The 26,720-nt window shown below is 58.6% G+C and overlaps 1 protein-coding gene across 4 annotated transcripts in view; it reads right to left on the bottom strand.

Moving 5' to 3' along the window:
• The window catches only part of GSE1 (Gse1 coiled-coil protein), a 115,422-nt gene that overhangs the window by 15,735 nt on the left and 72,967 nt on the right, over nt 1–26,720 (bottom strand). For 3 of the 4 annotated variants that reach the window (XM_071756581.1, XM_071756579.1, XM_071756580.1), the window contains 5 exons: nt 6,945–7,163; nt 3,319–3,518; nt 2,188–2,369; nt 1,053–1,250; nt 29–220 (listed from right to left, as the gene is read on the bottom strand). In XM_071756581.1, the coding sequence (XP_071612682.1) occupies nt 29–220; nt 1,053–1,250; nt 2,188–2,369; nt 3,319–3,518; nt 6,945–7,163 (991 nt within the window). Of the gene's footprint in view, nt 1–28; nt 221–1,052; nt 1,251–2,187; nt 2,370–3,318; nt 3,519–6,944; nt 7,164–20,681; nt 20,806–26,720 lie in introns of those variants that run through there. The other variant, XM_071756582.1, reaches the window with a different exon arrangement.

Below are 26,720 nucleotides of genomic sequence, written 5' to 3'. Positions count from 1 at the left end.
GCTGGGATGTCCCCTCCCCTCCCCGTACCTCTCGGCAGCCAGACTGGAGATGCGCTCGGACTGGAGGGCAGAGAGGGAGGAGTGGGAGAGCTCGGGGGGGTACCGGACCCCCGAGAGGTGCAGGTGCATGGCCGAGGGGTGCAGGGGGGGCAGTGAGCCCGGGGCTGGCAGGGGGTAGAAGGGGGAGCGCAGTGCTGAGAGGCAGTAGGATTCATCCATCCTATGGGGAGAGAAAAGACAAGGGGGTGCTCAGAGGGATGGGGGGGAAAAAGACTTCAGAGAATGTCTGGGGGAAAAAGACCTCGAGAGATTCCCCCCCCCTCCCAAAGCGGGGTCACCCAGAGGGGGTTCAGACTCCAGAGGAGGAGACTCCACAACCCCTCTGGGCAGCCTGGGTTCCCTCAGACTCATAAAGTTTCTCCTCATGGTGAGGTGAAACTTCCCATGTTCTCCCTTCACCCCATTATTCCTTGTCCTATCACTGGGCACCCCCAAAAGGAGATTGGCCCCTTCCTCTTGCCCCCCACCCCTCAGATACTGATGGACATTCAGATCCCCCCCCTCAGCCTTCTCTTCTCTCTCTTTTTTCCCAGCAGAGATGCTCAAGTCCCTTCCTCACCCTCCCAGCTCTCCCTTGGCCTCTCTCCAGTAGATCCCAGTCTCTCCTGAACTGGGGAGCCCCAAACTGGATCCAGTATTCCTGTGGTCTCCCCAGGGCAGAGCAGAGGGGGAGGAGAACCTCCCTGGATCTGCTGGACCCCAGGACACACTGCTGACCCCTGGAGAACTTAGTGCCCCCCAGGACTCCAAGGGCTTTCTCCATGGAGCTGCTTCCCAACAGGACACCCCCTCCCCTGTCCTGGTGCTTGGGATTATTCCTCCCTGGATGCAGAACCCTACACTGAACTCCAGTTTCACCCACCCCAAGGGCAGACGGGGAGAAGAACCCCCAAAATAAAACCCAAGTGTCACCTCCCCATCTCCCCACAGCTTGTCCTCCTGCCACCAGCATCCCCCCGGGGACCCTCCCTGGTGCCCTCAGCATCCCTCACCTGAATGCTGGGTGTGGGAAGGGGTGATGGGTCAGGTAGCTGGGGTGATAATAAGCGGCAGCAGTGGCCGGGTCGAGGCCCAGGGGTGGCAGGGAGGACATCCTGAGGTCCTCGGCCGTGTGGTAGGGACGGAAACTCCTCAAATAATCCTCGGTGACAGCACTGGGAGGGACCACGTGGTGGACGGGTCTCTGGAGGCTGAGAGAGCAGAGAGACATCAGGAGGATTGGGTGGGAAGGGACTTTGATGGTCAGGGAGTTCCAGCTGGCTGCAGGGACACCTCCCACCAGCACAGGATGCTCCAAGCCCCATCCCACCTGGATGGGGCAGCCACAGCTTCTCTGGGAAACCTGGGATAGGGTCTCACCACTCTCACAGCAAAGAATTTCTTCCCATTATCTCATCTCAATCTCCCCTCTTCCAGTTTAAATCCATTCCTTCATCCCATCCATCCAAAAGTCCCTTCCCAGTTTTCCTGGAGCCCCTTCAGGCACTGGAAGGTGCTCCAAGGTCTCCCCATTGCTCCCTTCTCTTCTCCAGGCTGAACACCCCCAACTCTCCCAGCCTGGCTCCAGAGCTGCTCCAGCCCTCCCAGCAGCTCCATGGCCTCCTCTGGAGTCCCTCCAACAACTCCACCTCCTCCTTGTGTTGGGGACCCCCCAGGGGGTCTCACCCAAACACTCTGAGGAGGACACAACCCCTTGTTCTGCTGGGGATCCAGCCCAGGACACAGTTTGGTACCCACTGCAGGTTCACGTGGAGCATCCCATCAACCAAGACCCCCCTGAGGTCTTCTCCTCAGGTCTTCTCTCCATCCCTTCTCCATCCAGCCTGGATCTCAGCTTGGGATTGCCCCCCCCTCCCCTCCTCCCCCTTCCATCTGCTTGCCCTTGGCTTTGCTGAACCTCATCAAGTTTTCACATGCCCACCTCTCCAAGCCCCTCTAGATGCCACCCCTTCCCCCCCAGGTGTCACCCACAGGTGGCCACCATCCCACCTTGTCCCCTGCTGGGAGGAGATGTCACCCCCTCTAAAGATGCTCAGTAGGACCAGACCTTGCACGGACACCCCCATCCCTCATCCCCCCCCCGCTTCCCCATCCATCCCCCCTCAGAAAAAAAAAACCCAAACTCACTTGAGGGGTGGGAATCGGGAGTCCTGGACGACAGAGCTGGGGGGCAGCCCGAAGGAGTAGGGTGTCCCCAGGAGGTGGGAGGGGACAGTGGGACCCCCAGCTTTCTCCTGCCCCAGGGGGGGCTCTGAGATGAGGCGCTCGCGGCCGCTGCTGCTGCTGCTGCCCCGGGACCCCGCTTCTTGCTGGAGGCAAAGAGGTGGGAACAGGGGTGAGGGGACAGAGAGGACCCCCCAGGATGAGGAGGGGGGGGTTCCCTGCTGCTTCCCCACCCTGAGACCCTCGGTGGGTCCCCAGTGTGCCCGCAGTGTCCTGGGTGGTCACTGGTACCCAAGTGATGGATCCCTGGAGCATCCTCCTGCATCCAGGCTGGGGAAGGGGGGCTGGAGGGGCCCCAGGGTCTGGGGGGACAATAAGCCCCCTGTCCCACCCCCAGAACAGAGCCACTAATGAGGTTTGGTAATTAGGTGCTGCCACCCACACCTCCCCCACCCCTGGGATGGCAGTGCAGGGATGATGGGAGCATGGGGAGGGTGACAGCCTGGGGACAATGGCAGTCTGGGGAGGGTGGCAGTCCAGGGATATGGCACTCTGAGGATGATGGCTGTGTGGGGACCATGGAAGTGTGGGGACAATGGCAGCCTGGGGACCATGGCAGTCTGGGATGATGGCAGTCTGGGGACAAAAGGAGCCTGGGGACGATGGCAGTCCAGGGGTGATGGCAGCCTGGGTACAGTGGCAGTTTGGGGATGATGGCAGTGTGGTAACAAAGCAGTCTGGGGACCATGGCAGTCCAGGGCTGATGGCATTCTGGGGATGATGACAGTCCAGGGATGGTGGCAGTCTGGGGACCATGACAGTGTGGGGGTTATGGCAGTCTGGGGACAATGGCAGTCAGGGATATGACAGTCTGGGGACAACAGCAGCCTGGGGACATGGTGGGGGAGCAGAAGGGACAAAGCAGGGACTGGCCCTGTGGTCCCCTGGAGGTGACCCAGCAGCTCCTGGCACCTCAGACTGGTGGTGGCACCATCAGTGCCCTGCCCGGGACCCCTCCCCCTCCATCCTCTTGGGTCTGAGGGGGCTTCAGGTGGGTGTCCCCCCCCCCAAAAAAAAAACCAAACCCATCCATACCTGTCTGCCCTCACTCCTCCAGACCCCATTGACCGTCTTGGTGGGGGCAATGGTGACAACAGGGGGGGTGCTGGGCACACTGTGCCCTCCTGGGGGCACGATGATGGGCCCCATGGGGCCACGTTTGGGGGTGCTGGCAGGGGAGCTGTGGTTGGTGGCAGGTGAGGAGACAGGGGACGACTCACTGCTCAGTGAGGAACCTGCAAAACAGACAGAAAAATCAGCAAAATCAGGGAAAAAAGGTAAAAGTGTCCCCCTAAAACCAACTCCAGTGGAACACCCCATTCCAGTAACCAGGGATGGGGCAGAGAGGCGGCTTTGGACCCCCATCCTCCCTTCTCTGTCCCAAGAGATGTTCTCCTGGGTGCTAAAAGGTTTTGTCCCATGCTAACTGGGACTGTCACCTCTTCATCGAGCCCTTCCTGGGCAAAGCAACCCCCACAGGTGACAGGGATGAGATGTCAACCCACAGGTGGCCTCATCTTCACCAGCCACAAACCCACAGAGTCCTTCACCTGGCTTCAGAAGTCACCAGAGACAAACTGGGGGGGCACTGGGAGATGCTGGGATGAAGGAGTCAGCTCCCAGTAACCCTTGGGCTTGATCTGCCTGAAGACTTTTTAACCCCCCACCCACCCCAGGAGGAGTTGGACTTCCAAGAGAAAAAAAACTCCAAACTTTACTCCCCCCAGGAAGCTTCTGCCATGCCAGCAGGGAGAGGGTACTGGTCACCCAGGGGTGGCCCGTGGCCACTGGGGGATGCTGGCCAGGAGGTGATGATGATCCCAAGCATGGAGGGCTTGGCTTGGCTCCCCCAGGGGAGAAACTTGGTTCCTCTGGGCATGCAGCAGCTCCTTGCCCTAAAAGCATCCCAACCATCTCCCCTTGACCCTAGGAGTGACAATTTCTTCCCCTGAGTGTGCAGATTTGTCCCCTCCCCGAGCAGCCCAGGCACCTCCCAGCCCTGCAAACCTCCAACCCCACCTCTCCAGCCTCACCCCCAGCTCTGGGAGACCCCGAGGAGCATCCAAGGAGGAGCATCCAAGAGGCAGGATGGAGAGGAGCAACCCCAGCCCTGGGATAATGATCCTTCCGAATCCCTTGGATTTGGCTCTGCTGAAGCTTGGGGAGGGGAGAAGAGGTCCCCACCACAAAGAGCCCCCCCTCCCAGCTTTGACCCCCCTGAAGTCTATCTTGTCACCAACAATTAGCAGCTTAATCCCCTCTGAGCTGGGAAGCCATCCCTGTCCCCCTGTCCCCCCCCTTCCCGATCGATGCTCGGCAATTAAGGAAGCTCAAGTCACCTCCTCAGAACCTTTCATCCTGGCAGGGTGGGGTTTGTGGGGGATTTTTGTTTTTTTTTTTTTAAATGGTCCCAATGTTTGTGATGGTTCCAATGAACTGGTGCTATTCAGCCAGGGGTGAAGCCAATGAAACCAAACTGGATTGGAGGTGACAAGAGGAGCAGTGGGATGGTGTCACCTTTGTTTCCTGACCCCCCCCCTGCTCGGGCAGGGCTGGGTGAGAGGAGATCAGCAGCCTGGCTGACAGGGAAATGTAATTAACAGCTGAGACCCTGGAGGAGGAGGGAATTGGGGAGAAGAAAGAAATGGGAGGATAAAATCCACCCATGGGCAGCTTGGGGTGGGACAAGAGGCAGGAGCCCCCCCCCAGGCTGTGGTTGCTGTGGCCTCATGGGGTTCTGCTTGGGATGAGTGCCTGGAGACAGGGATGCTGAGGGGGAGAGGGACATTCCTAAGGATATCCCTAGGGATAGTTAGAAGGACACCCCCATGGACACCCTGTGGGATGTGGACATCCCTCTGGGATATCCCTACAGTCACCCTGTGGGACACCTCCATGGAAACCGTGTGGGACATCCCTACAGCCAGCCAGCAGGACATCCCTATGGACATCCTGTGGGACATCCCTATGGACACTCCATAGGACATCCCTATGGACACCTTGGGCCACATCCCTATGGACACTCCATAGGACATCCCTATGGACACCTTGGGCCACATCCCTATGGACATTCTGTGGGACATCCCTATGGACACTCCATAGGACATCCCTATGGACACCTTGGGGGACATCCCAAGGGACATCCTGTGGGACATCCCTATGGACACTCCATAGGACATCCCTATGGACACGTTGAGGGACATCCCTATGGACATTCTGTGGGACATCCCTATGGACACGTTGAGGGACATCCCTATGGACATTCTGTGGGACATCCCTATGGATACTCCATAGGGCATCCCTATGGACACGTTGGGGGACATCCCAAGGGACATCCTGTGGGACATTTCTATGGATACTCCATAGCACATCCCTATGGACACGTTGAGGGACATCCCTATGGACATCCTGTGGGACATCCCTATGGACACATTGGGGGACATCCCAAGGGACATCCTGTGGGACATCCCTATGGATACTCCATAGGACATCCCTATGGACACTTTGGGCCACAGCCCTATGGACATTCTGTGGGACATCCCTATGGACACTCCATAGGGCATCCCTATAGAGATGTTGGGAGACATCCCAAGGGACATCCTGTAGGATATCTCTAAGGACAACCTGTGGGATGTCCCTATGGACACTCCATAGCATATCCCTACAGACACCCTTTGGGACATCCCTATGGACAGCCAAGGGGAGGGGGGGGGGGAAAGAAACAACAGGGAAGCAAATCCCAGTGGTGAGAGGAGATGGAGGGGGACAGGGAGGGAAGGGATGGGGCCTCCCCCTGTCCTGGTTTGGGCCAGGATAAAGGGGATTTTCTGTCTTCTGCTTTCATCTGAATCTCTTGTAAGTTAAAAGCAAGTTTCTCAGACAGTGTCTGCTTCTGGGAATAATAATGCTTAATGGTTATAGGTACAGCCAGAGAGTGGGATGCAGAACCAGGGACACTGCTCAGCTCTGAGGAACATTTTGCCCTCTGGAGGGAGAAAAAGGAGTAGAGGCCCCACCTGCAGCCTCCTTTGGGGAGGAACAGACAAGATAAATGGCCAAAACTGACCAAACAGAGGATTCCATCCCATCCACCTCATCCTCAGGATAAATTTGAGGGATCACGAGGGTCAAACCCCTTCCTGCTTCCCCTTCTTCTCCTGTCCCTGTTTGCTTCAGCATCCTGGGAGGATTCCATCTTTTCCTCTGCCTGTGCTCCTGATCCATTCCAGCCTGAATCCCAACTGCTCCTGACCCCAGGATTCCAACCTGGACTCTCCCAGGGCTGCCCTGCAGCCTCGTTGGGGACGCGAGAGTTATTGGGAGGGAGGAACATGGGATCAATTTTCCTGTGTATTTGTACATATTTAATAATTTCTCCCATTTATCATCACTGTTCCATTCAAACCGTGTAGTTTAGCTTCCAACCCATCAGTCTCTCTCCTTTATTCCCTCTCCTTCCTTTATCAGGGAAGGGCACTAACAGGGAGCATCCCTCATTCCGTTTAATCACCGGGCACCCCCCACCACATTCCCAAGGAGGATGGAGAACACTCCAACGTTCGGATTCCTCCAGCTGAAGTGCTCCTTGGAGTGTCTGAAGGAGGGCAGTGCTGCTCAGGGTGATGTCCCCACCTCCAGGTCCTTGTGTCCCCCCCCCTTACCTCTGGGTTCCTCAGCCTGCTTGGCGAGCTTGCGGAGGGCGGCGGCGAAGCTGGAGGAAGGTGCTGCCTGGACAGATAAAGTGGTGCTGGCTGCTGGGCTGCCATTGGGGACCAGGGAGCCATTGAGGGGGGAAGGGGTGAGGGGGCTGACGGTGGCAGTGGTGCGGGTGGCAGTGGAGAGCATTCCTAGGGACGGTGACTTCGGCTCATGGCTCATGCCTGCCCGGGCAGAAGGAAAAAAAAACAACCCCTGTTAGGTGGGCAAGTGATGGAGGAGATTCAAATCCCACCCAGGAGAAGGGAAAAAAAAAAATAAACTTTCCCTCTGGTTCATCCCCACCCCAAAATGCAGCCCCAAATCTGTGGGAAAGGGAGCACCCCCTGGTTCATCCCCCCCAACCCGCCGGCTCTCAAATCCCACCCAGGAGAAGGAAAAAAAAAAATTAATCTTCCCTCTGGTTCATCTCCACCCCAAAATGCAGCCCCAAATCTGTGGGAAAGGGAGCACCCCCTGGTCCATCCCCCCCAACCCGCCGGCTCTGCGGGACGGGAGCTCTGGGGGAGGGAGAAGGTGTTTTTGGGGGGAAAAACAGGGACCTCGGCATCCCAAGGGAAGGGGAGGCAGCCCCCCGACTGGTGTGGTGCTGCCAAAGGTGACTGCAGCACTGCTGCACCCCCAAACCCCCAAAACTGCACCCCCAAATCTCCACCACTAAACCCCCAAGCCCCCAGTACTGCATCCCGTGGGTCCCCAACACTGCAGCCCCAAATCCCCACCATTGCACCCCCAATTCCCCACCACTGCACCCCCAAATCTCTACCACTACACCCCCAAGCCCCCAGTACTGCATCCCTTGGATCCCATATACTGCACCCCCAAATCTCCACCACTGCACCCCCAAGCCCCCAGTACTGCATCCCTTGGATCCCATATACTGCACCCCCAAATCCTCACCATTGCACCCCCAATTCCCCACCACTGCACCCCCAAATCTCCACCACTGCACCCCTGGGTTCCCAGCATTGCATCTTCAAATCCTCACCACTGCAGCCTCACTGCACCCCCAAATCTCCACCACTGCACCCCAAATTTGCACCATTGTACCCCAAATCCCCACTAATGCACCCCCAAATCTCCACCACTGCACCCTTAAATCCCCAACATCGCATCCCTGGGTCCCCAGCACTGAATCCCCCAAATCATCACCACTACACCCCAAAACCCCACCACTACACCCCCAAATCTCCACCACTGCACTCCAAAATTCCACCACTACACCCCAAAACCCCTCCACCACTTCACCCCCAAGTCTCCAACACTGCATCCCTAGGTTCCCAACATTCCATCTTCAAATCCTCACTGCTGCAGCCTTGTTGCACCCCTAGCCCCCCACTTTTGCCCAAATCCCCACCACTGAACCCCAATCTCCACCTTTACCTCCCAAACCCCCCCTTTTGCCCCCCGAGTCCCCTCTTTGCCCCCCAAATCCCCACCTTTAACCCCCAAATCCCCACCACACCTCCCCCAGCTCCCCCCCATTGCACCTTCACCCCCCCCACCCCACCCCCCCCAAATCACAGAGATGCTACTGGTGGTCTCTTAGGGTGGGGGGTGCACAGGAGGGTGCAGCCCACCCTGTGCCCCCCCCAAAAAAAGAAACCTATCCCCACCAGCCTCTCCATCACCCAAAAACCCAACTACTGACAGCTAAAACCTTCCAAACCAGCAGCCTCATTAACCCCCCCCTCTCAAATCACCCCCCCCCCAAGGTTTGGGAAGAGGGGGGGATGCTCCCAGCAGTGCTGGTGGCACCGGACCCCCTGGAGCATCCCATGGCAGAGGGTGGGGGGGATGCTGCGGGAGCAGGGGTGAGGGGGAACCACTCACCCTCGATTAATCTTTGCCCCCCCCTTCCTCCCCAGCCCCCAGCCCCAGGAGAGGCGGCCGGGAGGTCCCCTCTGCCCTCATTATCCCGGCATTTATTAACTCCGGGGCTCTCAGCCATTGACTCCCGCCTTGTCCACACGCTCGGCTCCTGGCAATTCATTACCCGAGCAGCTGGGAAGTCAACCCGCCCCGACACCAAACCCCCCCCCTCCCCAACACATCCCCCCAGGCCTCAGCACCAACCTAAAGATCCCCCCATCCCCTCCGGATCAGTGCCTGGGGGGCTTTTCCCCCCCACCCTCCTCTGCAGCCCCACACATCCAGGAGCTGTGCAAAGGGGGGGCAGCACCTTGGGGACAGCCCCCTGGCACTGCCCCACAGCCCCCAGCACTGCCCCACAGACCCCCAGCATTGCCCCACAACCCCCAGCACTGCCCCACAGACCCCCAGCATTGCCCCACAGACCCCAGCACTGCCCCACAGACCCCCAGCACTGCCTCACAGACCCCCAGCACTGCCCTACAGACCCCCAGCATTGCCCCACAGACCCCAGCACTGCCTCACAGACCCCAGCACTGCCCCAGAGACCCCTGGCACTGCCCCAGAGACCCCCAGCATTGCCCCACAACCCCCAGCACTGCCCCACAGCCTCCAGCACTGTCCCACATCCCCCAGACACAATCCTGCACTCCCAGGGAACTGCCCCACATCCATCAGGCACTGCCCCACAGACCCCAGCACTGCCCCACATCCCTCTGGCACAACCCCACAGACCCCAGCCACAATCCTGCGCTCCCAGGGAACTGCCCCACATCCCGCAAGCACGGCCCCACAGATACCTGGCACTGCCCTACAGACCCCAGCACTGCCCCATATCCCTCAGGCACTGCCCCACAGCCCCCAGACACAATTCTGCACATCCAAGGCACTACCCCACATCCCTCTGGCACAACCCCACAGACCCCAGACACAATTATGCACTCTCAGGGAACTGCCCCACATCCCTCAAGCACGGCCCCACAAACCCCTGGCACTGCCCCAAAACCCCCAGCACTACCCCACAACCCCCAGACCATAATTCTGCATCCCCCAAGACACTGCCCCACACCCAAGAAAATCCCCGTGCCCTGGGGCACTGCCCCACACCCCCAGACTCAGCCCCACACCCCTTGGGCACTTCCCTGTGCCCCCCACCCATCTTCTCCCCACATATCTACCCCGGCACAACTCCCCTAAGAGGTGCAGCCCCTCTGCTGACCCTTCAGTGGGGATCAGCACACACGTGCACACGTTTCAACACGCTTGAACGCGCTTGCACACGTGTGCACACGCTTGAACACGCTTACATGTGCTTGCTGGGATTTTTGGGGGTGCTGGCAGCAGCACATCCCCTGTGTGCTGCTCTGCTGCTCCCCACAGTTTCTCCATCACCTCCCCAAAACCTCCCGGTCCCGTTGGGCTTGGCCGGGCCGGGCCAGGGGCAGCTTCAGGGGAGGAGCTCTCCCCGTCCCCCAGGGCTGCCCGTCCAACGCTGCCCCCGAACCAGTTGTGCCGGTGATAAAATCGGCTCCTCCACCCCGGCTGAGACCCGAAAGCACCCGCCTGCCTCACCCCGACCCAGCCGGCGTCCGTCTGTCCGGGTGGCCCCGGGGCCGTTGTGCCAACTGGGGAAACTGAGGCACGCCGCGGCGGACGGCATCCACCCGCCCGGGGGGGGGTGGGACCGCGCTGGGTCCCCTCCTCGTCCCTCGGGCACCACTGGGTGTGGGGTGGCTGCCACTCACCTCCGCGGGTGTCACCGTCCCCCCCTCCCTCCTTCTTCTCCACCTCCTGTCCCTCCCCGGGTGCTTTTCCCGTCAGGAAAAACCAGGTCAGGTTGGGAGCCCGGGGTCACGGCAGCGCTTGCCTCACCGGGGCGGGGAGACAAACCCCAAAACGGGGCAGGGTGTCCCCTGGCTGTCCCCAAAGCCTCCGGTTCCATCCCAAGCCAAAACGGGGCAGGGTGTAGGGGTGCAGGATGCCTGGGTCCCCTCCTGAGGCCGTGGTTGGGGACACGGAGTGCCCGGTGTCCCCGGAGCCTGCAAAGGAGGAGGAGGAGACACGGGGGCCATCTCCACGTCCCCTTCTCCCACGTCCTGTCCCTGTGTGTCACCGGCCAGGGGATCGGCACCCCCGCTTGGAGCCAGCCCCCAAGCTCCTGTCGGGTCTGGGGGATTGTCCCTGTCACCCCCCACACTGCCTGCACCGGGCTGGGAGCTGGGCTGGTGCCATCTTCTCTCCATCTGCTCCCGATGACGCCGCCGGGTTTTTTTTTGGCAGCGGGTGCCTCCTCCTCCTCCGACAGCCGGAGCAGAACCAGTCTGGCTGCCTCGGTGGAGCTGGAGACAACCCAAACACACTGGGGATGGGTTCCCACCCCCCCCGAAACACACCACCACCCCTTCTACACCCTTCTCGGAGGAGCCAGGGGACCCACGAACACCCCCCACACCTCCCCCCCCGCTGCCAGGCAGGGATGCGCGGGCAGGTTCGGGACCTCGGGTCCCCCCTGTCAGGTCCCTGCTGAGCACCGAGCGCCCTTCAGAGCCCTTTGGCTGCCCAAGTTCCCCCCGCACCAGCCGCCCCGCTTTCCAAGCAGCTATTTTTGAGCTGGAACTAATAATTTATTACCAAATACGATCAGGCAGGAGCTTCCAACCCCGGGCAAATGGAGCGGAAAAAAACCCCCAACGCGGCGGTAGAGCCCGAGCATCCCTCACCCTCCCCAGGCTTCCCAAAAAAAAAAAAAAATTATGGATCTGGGATGCAGGATGCCCTCCCGGAGGAATTGGGGGTGATGCTCCATGACATGAGGTCCTGTCACACCCACCCAGAGGTTTTTTTTTTCTTTTTTTTTTTTTGTCCTCCTCCCCCCTCTCTCAGCACCTCGGCTCCTGCTCTGGATCCAGCTGCACGCTCCAAGCGGGAACAGCTGCTCCTCCTGGATTTTCAATGCTAATGGGCTTCGGGTTGGCAAATTCCCCCCCTTAAATCCCTCAACGCTGCCTGGGGGAGGGCAGGCAGCACGTGCCCGCTGTCCCCCCCATACACACCCCCTGTCACCCCCTCCTCTACAGGGGTAGGGGACAAGCAAGGGACCAACTCCTCGGCCATCCACATCCCACCCCCCCTCATTACACCAGCACCTCCGAGACGCTTCATTAATTAATTCACTGATTAATCATAGCCCCACCACCACCCAGCACTCAACCAAAACAGAGGGGGCCACACTCAGTGTCCCCGGGGCCCCTCCATGTCCCTTTTTTAGGGTCCCGGGTGCAGGGTTCAGGACGCATCCCAAGAGCATCCCCACCTCACCCGGCTCCCCAGCACCCCTGGAAGGGTCCGGATGGATCCCTCAGGGTGAGGACCACCTTGTTGGGGTGGGAATGGGATTTGGAGTGGCCTGGGGAGGCCGGCGTGGCACTGAGCACCCAGGCTGGGGGCTGGCTGGCTCCCCATCGATCACTCCTCCATGGCCCATTGATCTGGCAAACGACAACAAGCAAACTAATAAGAGCTCGTTTGGAGGGCAGCCGGCCTGATGTGGGATTATTTTTCCTCCCTTCCTTCCCACCCCTCCTCATCCAGCCACACCATCCCCTGGGGGGCTTTTGAAACCCTGCAGGAAATCAAACCACTTCAAATCTCTGCTTCAAAGCAACTCCCCCCCCCCCCCCAGTTTCAACCAGCAGAGCCAGCTTCAAAAAAAAACAACCAAAAAGGATGGTGCTGACCCCCCTGAACTCCCCCTCTGCAGCACCCATGTGGGGTTGGTGCCTCCTCCGGGCTCCCCATGCCCCAAAATTTGGGTGCTGGGTGTCATTTGGGGGCCACCCTTTTGCTTTTGGGGCTCTAGTTGGCCACGAGCTCTGTTAAGAGGGTGGGGAGGGGGGGTGCCAAGCACCCTCCAGCACCTCTGGGTACCACAGGGTGCTTGGCAGTGCCACCAGGGGCCACCCTCCCTGCCATGTCCCTTGTCCCCAGGCCAGCAGCCCGGTGTTTTGGCAGGCAGAGGGGGCCCTGGCCCAGCAGATGGCAGGTATAACAAAGCAGCTTGCTGCGGCCAAGCCAATTATTTATCTAATTATGATTTACCACTTAACCACATGATCTTTTCTGCCGAGTTGCGGGCAATTAAAACCGGGGTGATTATGTGGATTATGCAAATGGGGGCTCGGAGCCCAGCGAATTAAAAATTGGGGAGATTAAAAGAGTTTTTTCAAGCAGGTCGGAGCTTGCACCCCGGGCTGGCTCCCGGAGGGGCTGGGGAGGTGGTCAGCACCCAGCTGAAGGGGTGCACCCAGCTTTTGGGGTGCTCCCACCCTCTCCGGCACCACCACGGGGGGCCAGAATCAAAAGGGGTCCCCAGCACCCTACAGGGGCCCCCCCCTCACTGGGGGGATGCAGCTGGGGACTCGGCACCCATCCAAAAAATGAGGAGGGGGGGGTTATGTGGCACAGCCCCCCCAGCCCTGATGCCACCTGCAAGCATTGGTGGCACTGGGGGCTGGCAGGTATTAATAATCCTGGGTATTATTAATAATAAGAGGTATTATTAATAAGGGGTATTATTAATAATGCTGCCTGGCAGATTACTCTGCCCGCCCAGCTTGAGCTGAGATTTATACCCAGAGAGAAGCCCGGAACTCCAGGAGTATTAACAGTAATTCCTCCTGTCCTACCAAAGGTCACCAACAAGCTCCATCAATCCCCCCCAAAGCCAGGGCTGGCTGGGTTAGGGGATGCCCCCCAGGGTCCCTACACACACACACAGGGTGGTTTATGGCCCAGCAGGAAGGTTTTTCCCTTGGGGTAAGAGCTGAACGTTGGCAAAGGGGAAATTTACTGCCTGTTGTTTTCATTTTCCCCATCCTGGTGCCATCTGCCAGCCAAGGGTGCCACACCTCACCTGGCTTTTATTTACAAAACCTCCTGAAGTCTCAGCGAGACCTCCCCCACCATCCATCCCATGGGGTCCCACCACCCCCCCATCCCATTAAGCCCCCCAAGAGAGCTGGGGAGCAGCAAGGAAGGGTTGAAGCAGCAAGGATGCCCCTGGAGCCAAGCACAACACACCTGGCACGGTCATCACCCAACACCCAGCTCCAGGGGACCACGGGTGACACCGTTTGGCACCCAGGGGACCCGACCCCTCTTGCCCACGTTGGGATTTTGGGTGATGGGCACCGTGGAGCCCACGTGCTGGGGCTGGTACCCCCCTCCCTGGGCGGGTGGCATCTTCCCTTTTTCGCCTACAGTAATCCTCAGCCTTTCCAGCAAATTTATTAAAATTCACTTATATTTAATCTTCCTGCTGGAATTAATTGAATTTTTACGCTCGGCAAATGTCAGGGGGTGCTCGCTGCCTCCCAACGGGGACCTGGCTGCACCTGCAGCCTCCGGGGGGTTTTATCCCCTCTCGGGGGACAAAAACCCACCCTGGGGTGGGGGATGGGGTGCCCAGGGCACCCACAGCCCCCCCTGGCAATGGGTGGTGGGATACAGGGGTGCCAGCTCCCTCCCAGCTCTATGGGAGCTGCTGGATGGGTTCAGAAGGGACAAACTTTCCCCCCCACCCCCTTAGCTGGAGAGTGCTGGGGGTCTCCACGGGTGACAAGAACCTTCCCCCCCCTCCCTGTCATCCTCCTCGAGAAGTGCCAAAGCATCTCATTTTCCTGCTGGGAAGACAGAAGGGAAAAAAGCCTCTCTTTTCCCAGGAATAAACCCTCCAGACAAAGACAGGAGAAGCCAGGGAAGGGGGGGAGGAAGAGCCCAACCCAAGAGTGCTTGGAGGACCCAGCACCACCACCCCAACACAAGCACCCACGAGCTCCTGGATGGGTGCTGGGATGGCCCCCACCCCTTGGCTTCTGCCTTGGGGCCACTCGTGGAACTTACACCCAGCTCCACGTGGCCCTGGGGACAATCCCAGTCCCTGCTTGAGGTCCCCACTGGGCTTGGCTTTGCCCCACTCTGGAGAAGTTGATGGTTGGGATGAACCCTCCTGGCTCCCAACTTCCAAACTTGACCAGTGCTCTCCTCCCATCACCACCCGCCCGGGATTATCATAAATTAAGACTTAATTACTCCATGGAAATTTACAGCACAAAGCTGTGGCGCTAACAAGTGTGTTTGGAGGCACTGGGGAAAGGGGGGAGAGGGGGGGGGAAAGAGGTACAAAGAGCTATTGTTTGGTGGGCGCCAAAAAAAAACCCTTGCTCTGCCCCAAAAAATGCCAGGGATAGGGATGGAAAGGCTCCTGAGTGCCACAGTCAGCCACGTGCCTGGGGATGGAGAGGGGGGACAGTGCCCCAAGAAGAGGGTGACAGCCCACAGGGGTGGGGGACAAAGGGGTCCCCAGCCCCCTGGGTGCCCTCCTGGTGTCAGGACCCAGCTCTGCACGGAGCTGCCAACAAAAACCACCTCGGGTCATCCCACCCGTGGGTGCTCCCCCCAGACAAAAAAATCCTTCCAGATATTTCAGCGTGCAAAGGGTTAAAAACCAAGGTCCCCAAGGAGGGGACACACACACAGACAAACACAGAGACACAAGGGGACCGGTGCCAGCCTCTGTGTGTGTCCCCCCCCCAGCCTCCCCACGCTCCCCCAGCTGCCACGCGCGGGGAAAAATAATAATCAACGTGGAGTAAAAAAAAACAAAAACAGAAAACCCACCAAAAAACCAACCCCCAGCCCTGAACCAACACCACCACCCGAGGAAAAAAACTAAAATTCAGGCGGCTAAAGCAAATCCAGCAATAAAGGAGCCAGGGATCCTCGCAAAGCTGGCTGTGCAATTAAGCAGTTTTCTGCTGTACGCCGATAATCACCTAATTATACTATTAATGACAGTTCAACCTGCTCGGAAATAAAAGGACATTCTTCCATAACAGGATGCCAGCTGTTTGTTACAGATGTCAAACATCTTTAAAGCGTTATTATTAAAAGAAAAGAGGGAGAAAGGAGCGAGCTCGGTGATGCAGAAATGCAGCATCCCCCCCCCCCCCCTCTCCATCCCCCCCAAGCTCTTTAGGGTGGGGGGTGTCACCCTTGCTGTGACAAGGAAATAACCCGTGGGGTTAAGTGGGAAATAAAAGTTCAAATTAATAATAAAATGGGATTTGGGATGAGGGGGATGGGGGGGGGGGGGGAGGGTAAGGGGTTGGCCCCACTTCGGGTGCCCACGCACGTGTCGTGGGGCCGTGCCAAGGAGGAGCATCCCTGGCAGGTGCTGGCAGCCAGTGCCAAGGAAAGGGATAAAACAGGGGGGGGAGATCCTGTAGAGAAAGGAAACACCTGCTACCCCCCCTAAAAAAAAACAAAAACACAAATAAAAACACAAAAAAAAAAAAAAAAAAAAAAAAAAAAAAATCAGGAGTGGGTTTGGAGGTAAACGATGCCCAGAGCACCCCCAGGAACCCAGGGTGTTGGAAGAGGGATGCTGGAAAAGGGGATGCTGGAAAAGGGGGGGGGGGAGAAAGGAAGCCCTGGGAGGTGCAGCTGGGTGCCCACCCCCCATGGGGTGATGGCAGCACTGGTGTTGCACACCCACCCTCTTTCCAGCCTGTCCTATATAGCTAGAGGCAAATCTGCCTTTAAAACCATCAGGAACCAGGCTTAGCCCAGGAATAAAGAGATTAAGGGGGGGGGGAAGGAAAAAAAGAGGTAGAAAAGGGGGTGTCTGGGAATAATTCCCCCCCCCTTCCTCCAAACCATGTGGCTACTGCCATCCCCAGGGTGCCAGCAGGGCTCTGGTAGGAGCAGGATGGCTGCAGAAAGGCAGTGAATTTTGGGGGTGCTCACCCACCTCCTCGGAATTGGGGGGGGGAGGGGGGGGAGAGCTGCCATGGAGCCCCTTCCCCAGGGTAGGACCCCCCATCCCTTGGCACACCCCGGGGTTGGCACCGGCCCTGGCTCGCCAGACGGGACCCAGCAGGGAAAAACCATCTGGGAAGCATCACCCTGAGAGATGCCCCCAGTCCCAGTCGTCCCCCCCCCCCCCTCTCAAACCCCCCCCTTTCCCTCCTCAAACCATCACGGGGAAGCTGGAAAGTGGTTGACACGGTTGCCATGGCGACCGAATTTAGAACTGGAGAGAGGAGGAGGAGGAGGAGGGTGGTGGGATGGGCAAGGAAGGCAGGTGGGGGCTTCCCAGCACCCCAACACAGCCCAGGGCACCCCCCCTGCCCCCCAGCACCCCACAAACATCCCCCTCCAGCACCCCCTGAGCCAGCCAGGATGGAAAAGGCAACCCCCAACCCCAGCACTGCTGCCAAAAAAGGGGGGCTCAGCCCTGAGCACCCCAAACCCAACCCCAAGGGGGGGGGGGGAGAGTAAGGGGGGGGTTGTCCCCCCACCCAGTGCTGCCAAAAGCCATGGGTGACTCATGGCACCCATCGAGAGGGTGTTGAGGCAGCATCACCCAATTCCCTCCATCTGTTTCCATCCCTGGGCTAAATATGTCCATTCCTGGCTTAAAAATAGGAACCACCGGGGATGCTCCGTGTCCCCGAGGGCTGCTGCTGTCCCCAAAGGATGCTGCTGTCCCCAGGGAAGGCTGGAAAGGGTGACAACTGCATCAAGGCAAGGCCTGTCCCCCCCCCTGCCCCGAGCATGGCTACCACATGGACCAGTGGGGAATGGGGTCCCCTCCCTGCCCCCCTGGCCTCAGCTATGCTTGGTCCCCAGTGTCCCCTTGAGCCCAGATCTCCAGCCCCATGACCAGAGAGATGCAGGGGACAGAAACACCAGTGACCAAAGGGACAGAGGGGACAGAAACACCAGTGACCAAAGGGACAGAGGGGACCAAAGCATCAGAGACCAATGGGACAGAAGCACTGGTGACCTAAGGGACAGAAGGGATGGAAGCACCAGTGACCAAAGGGACAAGAGGGGACAGAAGCATCAGAGACCAGAGGGATGCAGGGGACAGAAGCATCAGAAGCCGAAGGGACAGAGGGGACAGAAGCATCAAGTGACCAAAGGGACAGAAGCATCAGTGACCAAAGGGACAGAAGCATTGGTGACCTAAGGGACAGAAGCATTGGTGACCTAAGGGACAGAGAGGACAGAAACACCAGTGACCAAAGGGACAAGAGGGGACAGAAACATCAGAGACCAGAGGGACAAGAGGGGACAGAAGCATCAGAGACCAGAGGGATGCAGGGGACAGAAGCATCAGTGACAAAAGGGACAGAGGCACTGGTGACCAGAGGGACAGAAGCACTGGTGACCAGCAGGCCACAGAGGAGCCCCGCAGCTCCCCCAGGCAGGAGGAGGACACCCCCAGGCAGGTGTGACCTGGCAGTCCCCGAGGGGGTGACAGTCCCCAGCAGGACTCAGGCTGCTGAGTCACGGGCCACCAGCCCAGTGCTCCCCGAAGCCCTGGAAGCCCCGGGGGGGGGTCAGGTTCCCGACTCCAGCTGCTCCCACCCGACCCAGCCCCCAGCATCTCCCAACCCCCCAGCACGGCCAGAGCCTCCGACACAAATTTCCTTTAATTGCTTTAAATCTCCCAGCCTGACACTTCCCTGCTCTTCTCCCTCTCGCTTTTTTCCTCCTCTCGCTTTTAATTTTATTATTATTATTATTATTGTTATTATTATTAATTTCCCCTCCCCAAGCTGGTCGGGAAGCCAAGAGCCGGCCAGAGCAGGTTTCCCCAGGTGTAAGAATTAAGTAAATTAGCAACAAAACAGCCAAAGCCAGAAGTTTTCACCCAACAGGAGCCGCCGGCGGGAAGCCCGGCTCGACCGGAGTGCTGCTAAAAATGGGATTAAAAAAAAAAAAAAAAAAAAAAAAAAGGGGGAGGAGAAGGGGGGGGGAATTAAAATAAAAATAAAACAACCTCCGAGCCATCTGCCTACACCTGCAGCCTTTAGAGGAGACAGCTGGGAGGCAGGGCAGGCACTGCCTGCCACCAGCAAGGGGACAGTGTCACGGAGCCGGGGGGGGGGACACACGGGGAGTGGGACCCCCCCCCACCCCCCTCCCCATCGGCCGGGTGGGAGCGAGCGGGGTGGCACAGGCGAACGGGTCACAACTATCGTGTCCCAACCCTATAGGGGATGTCATTCCGGGGAAAAAGGGGGGGGATGGAAGTTGGGGGACCCCCCAGGTGGCACCCCAGCACCCTTCCCGGCTCGCCCTGGCAGGATGGGGCGCAGGCGCGCTCGGCGGAGCCGCCGGTTCCTCCAACAACTGCCACATGCAAAAGCCATTTCCTGACACCAACAACCTGCCCCGGGGTAACCGCTTCAGGGGGCCCCCGGGAAAGGGCCCCCCCGCCCCCAAAATGTACCCCAAGAGCACCCGGAGCTCACAGCCCCGGCTCCCAACTGGAGCGTGCACCCCAAACGTGCACCCCAAGAGCTCCCGGAGCTCACAAAATGTCCCGAGTCTGTACCCCAAACGTGCACCCCAAATGCTCCCGGAGCTCACAGAACGTCCTGAGTCTGCACCCCAAAAATGCACCCCCAAACATGCACCCCAACAGCTCACAGAATGTAACAAGTCTGCACCCCCCCAAACGTGCACCCCAAATGCTTCTGGAGCTCAGAGAATGTTCCGAGTCTGCACCCCCCAAACGTGCACCCCAAATGCTCCTGGAGCTCACACAATGTACCAAGTCTGCACCCCAAATATGCACCCCAAGAGTACATAACGTCCTGAGTCTGCACCCCAAACATGCACCCCAAAAGCTCTGGAGCTCACAGAAATGTCCCAAGTCTGCACCCCAAACGCTCCTGGAGCTCACGGAATGTCCTGAGTCTGCACCCCAAAAATGCACCTCAAGAACTCCTGGAGCTCACAGAATGTCCTGAGTCTGCACCCCAAAAACGCACCCCCAAACATGCACCCCAAGAGTAGCTGGAACTCTCAGGCCCAGTATCCCAAGTGTGTACCCCAAACACGCACCCCAAGAACACCTCAAACTCGCAAGCTGAATATCCTGAGTCTGAACCCCAAACATGTCCCCCCAAACACGCACCCCGAGAGCATCGGGAGCTCACGGAGTATCCCGACTGTGCACCCCAGACATGCACCCTAAAAGCACCTGCAACCCACAGCCTGAATATCTCAGTGTGCACCCCAAGTCTGCACCCTCAGCCTGCACCCCAACAACACCTGGAGCTCCCACAGCCGGAGCTCAGAGCCCCGAGGCTGCACCCCGAGGCTGAACCCCGAGTTTGCACCCCGGGATCACCCCGAGCTCACAACCTGAGAGCACAGCCCCAAGTCTGCACCCCAACACGTCCCCTGACCCTGCACCCCAAGAGCACCCCGAGCTCGCAGCCTGCTCACCTCCCCCTCCGTGTGCACCCCAAAACAACCCCCCTGCACCCCTCGCCACCGACGCTCTCCAACACCCCAAAAACCCTCCCGGAGAAGGGGGGGGGGGGTCCCCCCCTTTCCTCACAGGCTGCCGGCTGGGGTGGCACAGCAAACTTTGGTGTCCCCACCTGTCACCAGCGGGGACCCCCACCCCAAAGCACAGAACATTTCCCTCCATCCACTTCGGGGTGCAGAGAAACCCCCCGAAACCTCCCAGCAGGAGAAAAGGGGAGGGGGAGGGAAAGAGCCAAGCACCCCAAAACAAAAAGCTCCACAAACCCTACTCCTAGGTGTTGGGAGAAAGTAACTTCCCCTCCAAATCCCAGTCGGACAAAGGGGTGTCCCCAAGGTGGGGGGGACCCCATAAGGAGACTCCGGGGGGGAAGAGGTCGGGAAGAGGAAAAAGGGTCGAGGGAGGGGGGGAAAGGGGTCGGAAGGGGTAAAGGGGGGGGCGGCATCGCAGCGTGCCTTACCTGGTAAGTAATAGAGAGGTGGTTTCAACCCAAACATGATTTATGTTACAGTTCCATTGCGGCCAGGGAGAAAAAAAAAATAAAAGCAAAAAAAACAACAATCAAAAAATTTTTTAAAAATATATCTTAAAAAATAATAAATTAAAAATCAAAAGACCCAAGGTGAAGCGGATGCGAGAGGGGGGGGAAAAAAAAAAAAAAAAAAAAGGAAAAACAAAAAGGAAACCAAACCAAAACAATAAACCCCCCCGAAAAAAAAAAAAAAAATTAGCACCAAGCCACACGGAGGGGGTTGGAAAAATAAACCAGAGGCGAAAAAATACGGTGGAGGGAGGAGGAGAAGAAGAAGGAGGAGGAGCGGGAGGGAATCAAGTGCGCGGGGCGGGGGGGGGGGGTGGGGGGGGGAGGAGGAGGAGGAAAAAATAAAAAATTGAAATAGCAGCGAGGCCAGGGCGCCGGCGGAGAGGGGTGGGTGGCGGCAGGGTGGCGGTGGTGGCAGTGGTGGCTGTCACCAGGGCAGGAGCAGGGCTGGCGTGGCGAGCCCCGGGTGGCGGAGCGCACAAAAAGGCAGCGGGGAGGGGGCGGTGGGACCCTGGGGGTGGGGGGGACACACGCACCCCCTGAGCTGGAGGGGGTCCCCTCCTCGGAGAAGGGTGCGAGGTGGTGGGGGTCCCGAGCAGAAAGCAGAGACCCCCCCCCCCACCACCTTCTCATCACCACCACCTGAAAAGGAAAAAAAAAAAGGGGGGGTCGGGGGGGGGGGAGGCGGCGGACTTGCCCCTCGATCAATTTTCATGCAAGAATCATTATCGGTAAATTGGAAATCTGGCTCCTTGACAGCAGATTTGTCTCCCCTAATGAAGGGGAGCGGGCAGGAGAGCGGCAGGCAGCTGCTCAGCCCCGACAAACACCCCCCCCCACCCCAAAAAAAAAAAAAAAAAAAAGAAAAAAAACCCCCAACCACTGCTTCTCCCTCCCGGGGGGCTCCAACCCTCAGCCCCCGGAGGTTTCGGGGAGGGGAACCCCGGGGTGCCCTGCGGGCGGGGACCGGAGGCTCCAAAAAGCCTCCTCCCCCCCTTCCCAAACCCCTCCTCCTTGCCTACAGACAGAATAATTTTTATTTTATTATTATTTTTTTCTATCTCTTTTCCAGGAGGCTGTTTTCAAACAGCTGCCGCTGCCTGGGAGGAAGAGAGGGGGGGAGAAAAAAACAAAATAAAACCAGAAAATCCAACCCCACCACCACCTCCCCGGTCGCTGCGAACGAGGGAACCAAACCAACTTTCCTGCCAGAAAAACAAGGGTTTACACCCCAAACATCCCCTCTGCACCCCCAAATCCCCTCTAATTGGGAAGGGGGGGGGGCTGCAATCAGCCTCCCGATAGGATCTCCCCCATTCCCCCCTCTGCTGCTGCATTAGCAGCTCCGGGAAGACATGCTCGCAGGCAAATAGGGCTAATAAATGCTATTACGGGGAGAGCGCGGGAGGCTGGAGCTCCTGGCTGCACCATAGTAACGAGGGCCCGGCTTAATTTGCTTTAAGCAAACCATCAGCCAAGGCGGGGTGGAAAAAAAAAAAAAAAAAAAGGGGGGTGGGTAAAGGATGGGGGGGGTGGGAAGGGAAGCGTTGCCTGCTCCAGGCACCAGGGCGCTCTTGCAAGGGTGCATGGGGTGCAGCGGTGCATGGGATTTGGGGTGCAGGGGTGCATCGGGAGTGATGTTGCATAGGTGCATGGGTGCAAGGGGAGCATGCCTGCTTGGGTGCACGGTTGCTTGGGATTTGGGGTGCAAGGTTGCTTAGGATTTGGGGTGCAAGGTTGCTTAGGATTTGGGGTGCAAGGTTGCATGGGATTTGGGGTGCAAGGTTGCATGGGATTTTGGGGTGCATGGTTGCATTGGGAGTGATGCATGGGTGCAAGGGGAGCATGCTTGGGTGCACGGCTGCTTGGGATTTTGGGTGCAAGGTTGCATGGGATTTGGGGTGCAAGGTTGCATTGGGAGTGATGTTGCATAGGTGCATGGGTGCAAGGGGAGCATGCTTGCTTGGGTGCATGGTTGCCTGGGATTTTGGGTGCAAGGTTGCTTGGGATTTTGGGTGCACAGCTGCATGAGATTTGGGGTGTAAGGTTGCATAGGATTTTGGGTGCACAGCTGCATGGGATTTTGGGGTGCATGGGGAGTGATGTTGCATAGGTGCACGGCTGCAGAGGTGCAAGGGCAGCATGCTTGCTTGGGTGCATGGTTGCCTGGGGAGCACGGGTGCAAGGCTGCTTGGGATTTTGGGTGCACGGTTGATTGGGATTTTGGGTGCACAGTTGCTTGGGATTTTGGGGTGCATGGCTGCATGGGATTTTGGGTGCACAGTTGCTTGGGATTTTGGGTGCAAGGCTGCATGGGATTTTTGGTGCACAGCTGCATGGGATTTTTGGTGCAAGGCTGCATGGGATTTTGGGGTGCACGGCTGCATGGGTGCCCGCTGGCACGGCCTCCCGCTTGCACGGGTGCTGTCTGTTCCCCCTTCTCTCTCGTCCCAACCCCCAGCAGCTCCAAACCCCTCTCTTCCCAAACTGCCGGCTGCTTTTAACACCAAAGTTCACCCAGGCGACGTGTGATATCTCGCCCCTGCAAGAGAAGCCACATCCTGTGTGATAATGGCCAGCCCTTCAAACAGCTTCAAGATACAGGGGGCCAGGCCCAGGCCCCCCGCTGCCTCCCCCTGATTGAGGGGGGTCTGGGGAGGGGGGTCCCGGTGTCCCCCCCAGCCCCATGGAGGGGAGATTGGGGGCAATGCTGGCTGCAAGCTACAAGGGGGAGGGGAGGGGGGTGTTCCAAAAAGCGTGTGTGTGTGCACATGTGCATGCGTTCAGATGCACATGTGGATGCACACGAGTGTGCAAACACATACATGTGCAAGGACACACACGTGTGCACACACGCACCCCAGGGACGCGCTGAGCCAAGAAGGTGCTGGTGAAAAACTCCACTTTCCTGCCCCCAGTGTTGAATATTGCTTTTCTAATTCCAGGCCGGGGGGGATTATTGTTATTATTATCATTATTATTATTATGTCTTTTTCTTCCTTCCTAACCTATATCTGTCAAGAGCAGCGCTGGGTCCCCTGAGTCATCCCTCTTGTCCCGCAGCTCCCAGGTGTCCTCCCAGCCACAGGGTGCTGGGTCCATCACTGCACCCCCCTCCCCAACCAACCCCCACCCCACTGGTGCATTAGGACCTGTCACTTCTGGGGTGACACAACTCTGGGGGGGGGCCCAAACCCAATGCCCCCCACTCCCTGCATCCCAAGGGGAAGAGGTGCTGGGTCCATCACTGCACCCCCCTCCCCAACCAAACCCCACCCCACTGGTCCATTAGGACATGTCACTTCTGGGGTGACACAACTCTGGGGGGGCCCCAAACCCAATGCCCCCCACTCCCTGCATCCCAAGGGGAAGAGGTGCTGGGTCCATCACTGCACCCCCCTTCCCAACCAAACCCCACCCCACTGGTCCATTAGGACCTGTCATTTCTGGGGTGACACAACTCTGGGGGGGCCCCAAACCCAATGCCCCCCACTCCCTGCATCCCAAGGGGAAGGGGTGCTGGGTCCATCACTGCACCCCCCTCCCCAACCAAACCCCACCCCACTGGTCCATTAGGACATGTCACTTCTGGGGTGACACAACTCTGGGGGGGGCCCCAAACCCAATGTCCCCCACTCCCCGCATCCCAAGGGGAAGGGGGAGCTGGAAAAGTGTGGGGGGGTGTCACCGTGTCACCCATTTCCCCCTGCAGACCCTCGTCCCCACCACCCCGTTTGCCTTTATAGGGGTTGAATTTGCAGGGTTCACACCAGCACCGGGGAAGGGGGGGGGGACACACACGCACATACCCCCCCCCCCACGCCCCCTCCACACCCCTACCATGGCATGAGCCGTAAAAATTAATTTGCAAACATGTCATTACACAATAGCTGTACAGGCAATAAACCTGTAATTACAAGCGGCTGGGGGAGCGGGCAGGCAGGCAGGGAGGGGAGGGCAGGCAGGCAGGGAAGGGAGGGCAGGCCTGCCTGTCTGCCTGCCAGCTCCGGCTTTGGGGTTTCGCCTCTTCCCCCCCTCCACTCCCCCCCCCTCCTCCTTGCTCCCTTTGTTCATTATGCAAACGAGAATTGCTTCACTCCTGGAAGTTGGGCTCCACTTCAAAGGGGCACCCTGCCTGCCCTGCCTGCCTGCCCTGCCTGCGCTCCCCACCCTGCCCAGAAAGCCCCAAGGCCGCCAGCACCCACCACCCCAAAAAAAAAAACAAAACGGGAACACCCCCCCCCCTACAAACACAGAAACCAAACGCACACGGAGCCAACCTCGCTCGGCCGGGGCTGGGGAAACCGAGGCAGGGCAGCGGGGCAGCCCCGTTGGGAAACCATCCCCCGGCTCTTTACGACATCGGCCCAACCGAATTATCCCTCACCAACCCCCAACCCCCCCTCCCCCCCCCCCTCCTCCCGCTCCATCCACCGCCATCCCCGCGCCCTGCCTCGCCCTGCCTCAGTTTCCCCACTTACCAACCCCGCGGGGGGGAAACGGGACGCGCGGGGCAGCGGCGGTGCGAGCCACCCACTCGGCCACCCGGTTCTGCTTTGGCCTCGCCCTTCGCTAGCGGGAGAGCTCGCCGAGCCTGACCCACTTCCCCCAGCGCCGGGAGGATTAATTGGTTCCTTGCTTGCGCGAAGCCGCCGGGAGCTGGGGCAGGTGCCAGCCGGGATTAGCAAAGCATGAGAGCGCAAGCTCGTGGGGCCGGACGGGCGAGCCACCCAGCCAGCCACCCAGCCACCCGCCCTGGCCCACGCCACCCAACCCAGCTGGGGTGATGGCAGAGAGGCACAAAGTGTCACCAGCTCGCTCCCGACCCGCTCGACCCCGTGGTACCCTCGCCTTGAACTCCCCGAGGATGCTCCCGGTTCCCCCGAGGGGATGCTCGAGCTCCCCGTGGATGTTTGGGGACTTGGTGCCCCCTGCGTGGAAAGGATGTGGGCAGGGTGGAGAGGGTCCAGAGAAGGGACAGGAGGATAATCAGAGCATAGGAGGAGAGGCTGAGGAAAAAGGATCTGTTCAGCCTTGAGAAGGCTCAGGGGAGACCCCTAAATGGAGTCCTTTTAGGGGAGAGCTTCTGACCATGTTCCAGTGCTGAAAAGGAGGCTACAAAGCAGATGGAGCCTCCCGAGTTACAAGGAGTCACCTGGAGAAGATGAGGGGCAATGGGCACAGGTTGCTGGACACGAGACTGGTCCAACTGGACACGAAAGGGAAATTTTTCCCCATGAGGACAGTCAGACACTGGGATGGTCTCCCAGGAGATTCCCCCACTCCAGAAAGTTGGAAGTCTCAGCTCTGTGGGGTGCTGGGACATCTCAGATAAACAATATTACCAGAAGGGTTGGAGCAGGTGATCCTTGAGGTCCCTTCCAACCTGAGAATGATTCGATGATTCTGTGACACAGAATCACGCAGGCCCTCAATGCCCACCCTCAAGCAGCCTGCTCTGGGGAAACTGAGGCAGGGTTGTGCTCCCCAGCACCCCGGGAGCACCCACCAGCAGGGATGCATGGGGGAGGAGAGGAGTAAGCAGCCTCTCCTCGCCGTAAATAAGCGGCTCAGCGCTGATTTCCTGCTCTTGTTGACCTTTGACTAGGCAGAATTGTGCCATAAATCCATATTTTAAACCCATCTGAGCTCCAGCCAGGCCCACAAAGCCATTTACAGCCTGCGATTTGGACGGGGCAGTGAGCAGGAAAGCGATGGGTTTCTCGAGGTGACATTCCCCAGGAGGGAAATGAAGTGTTTTATTTGCAGATATATAGGGCACGGTCGTTCCTCTGCTTCCCCTTTCCCTCCGCCCTCGGCTCATAAATAAAACATACGGCCGCCTAACCGGCTAATTACGGGAGGATGGCAAAAAAACCCCGCCGGTCGCTGGGAAAAAAAAAAAAAAAAAAAAAAAAAAAAATCAGCTTTTTTAATCAGCCCACTTTTTTTCCTCCT

This window comes from Heliangelus exortis, chromosome 13 (genome assembly GCF_036169615.1).
Source record: "Heliangelus exortis chromosome 13, bHelExo1.hap1, whole genome shotgun sequence".
Lineage (NCBI taxonomy): Eukaryota > Metazoa > Chordata > Aves > Apodiformes > Trochilidae > Heliangelus > Heliangelus exortis.
Note: the sequence above shows the minus strand (reverse complement) of the source record. Positions and strands in the feature narration are given on the sequence as shown.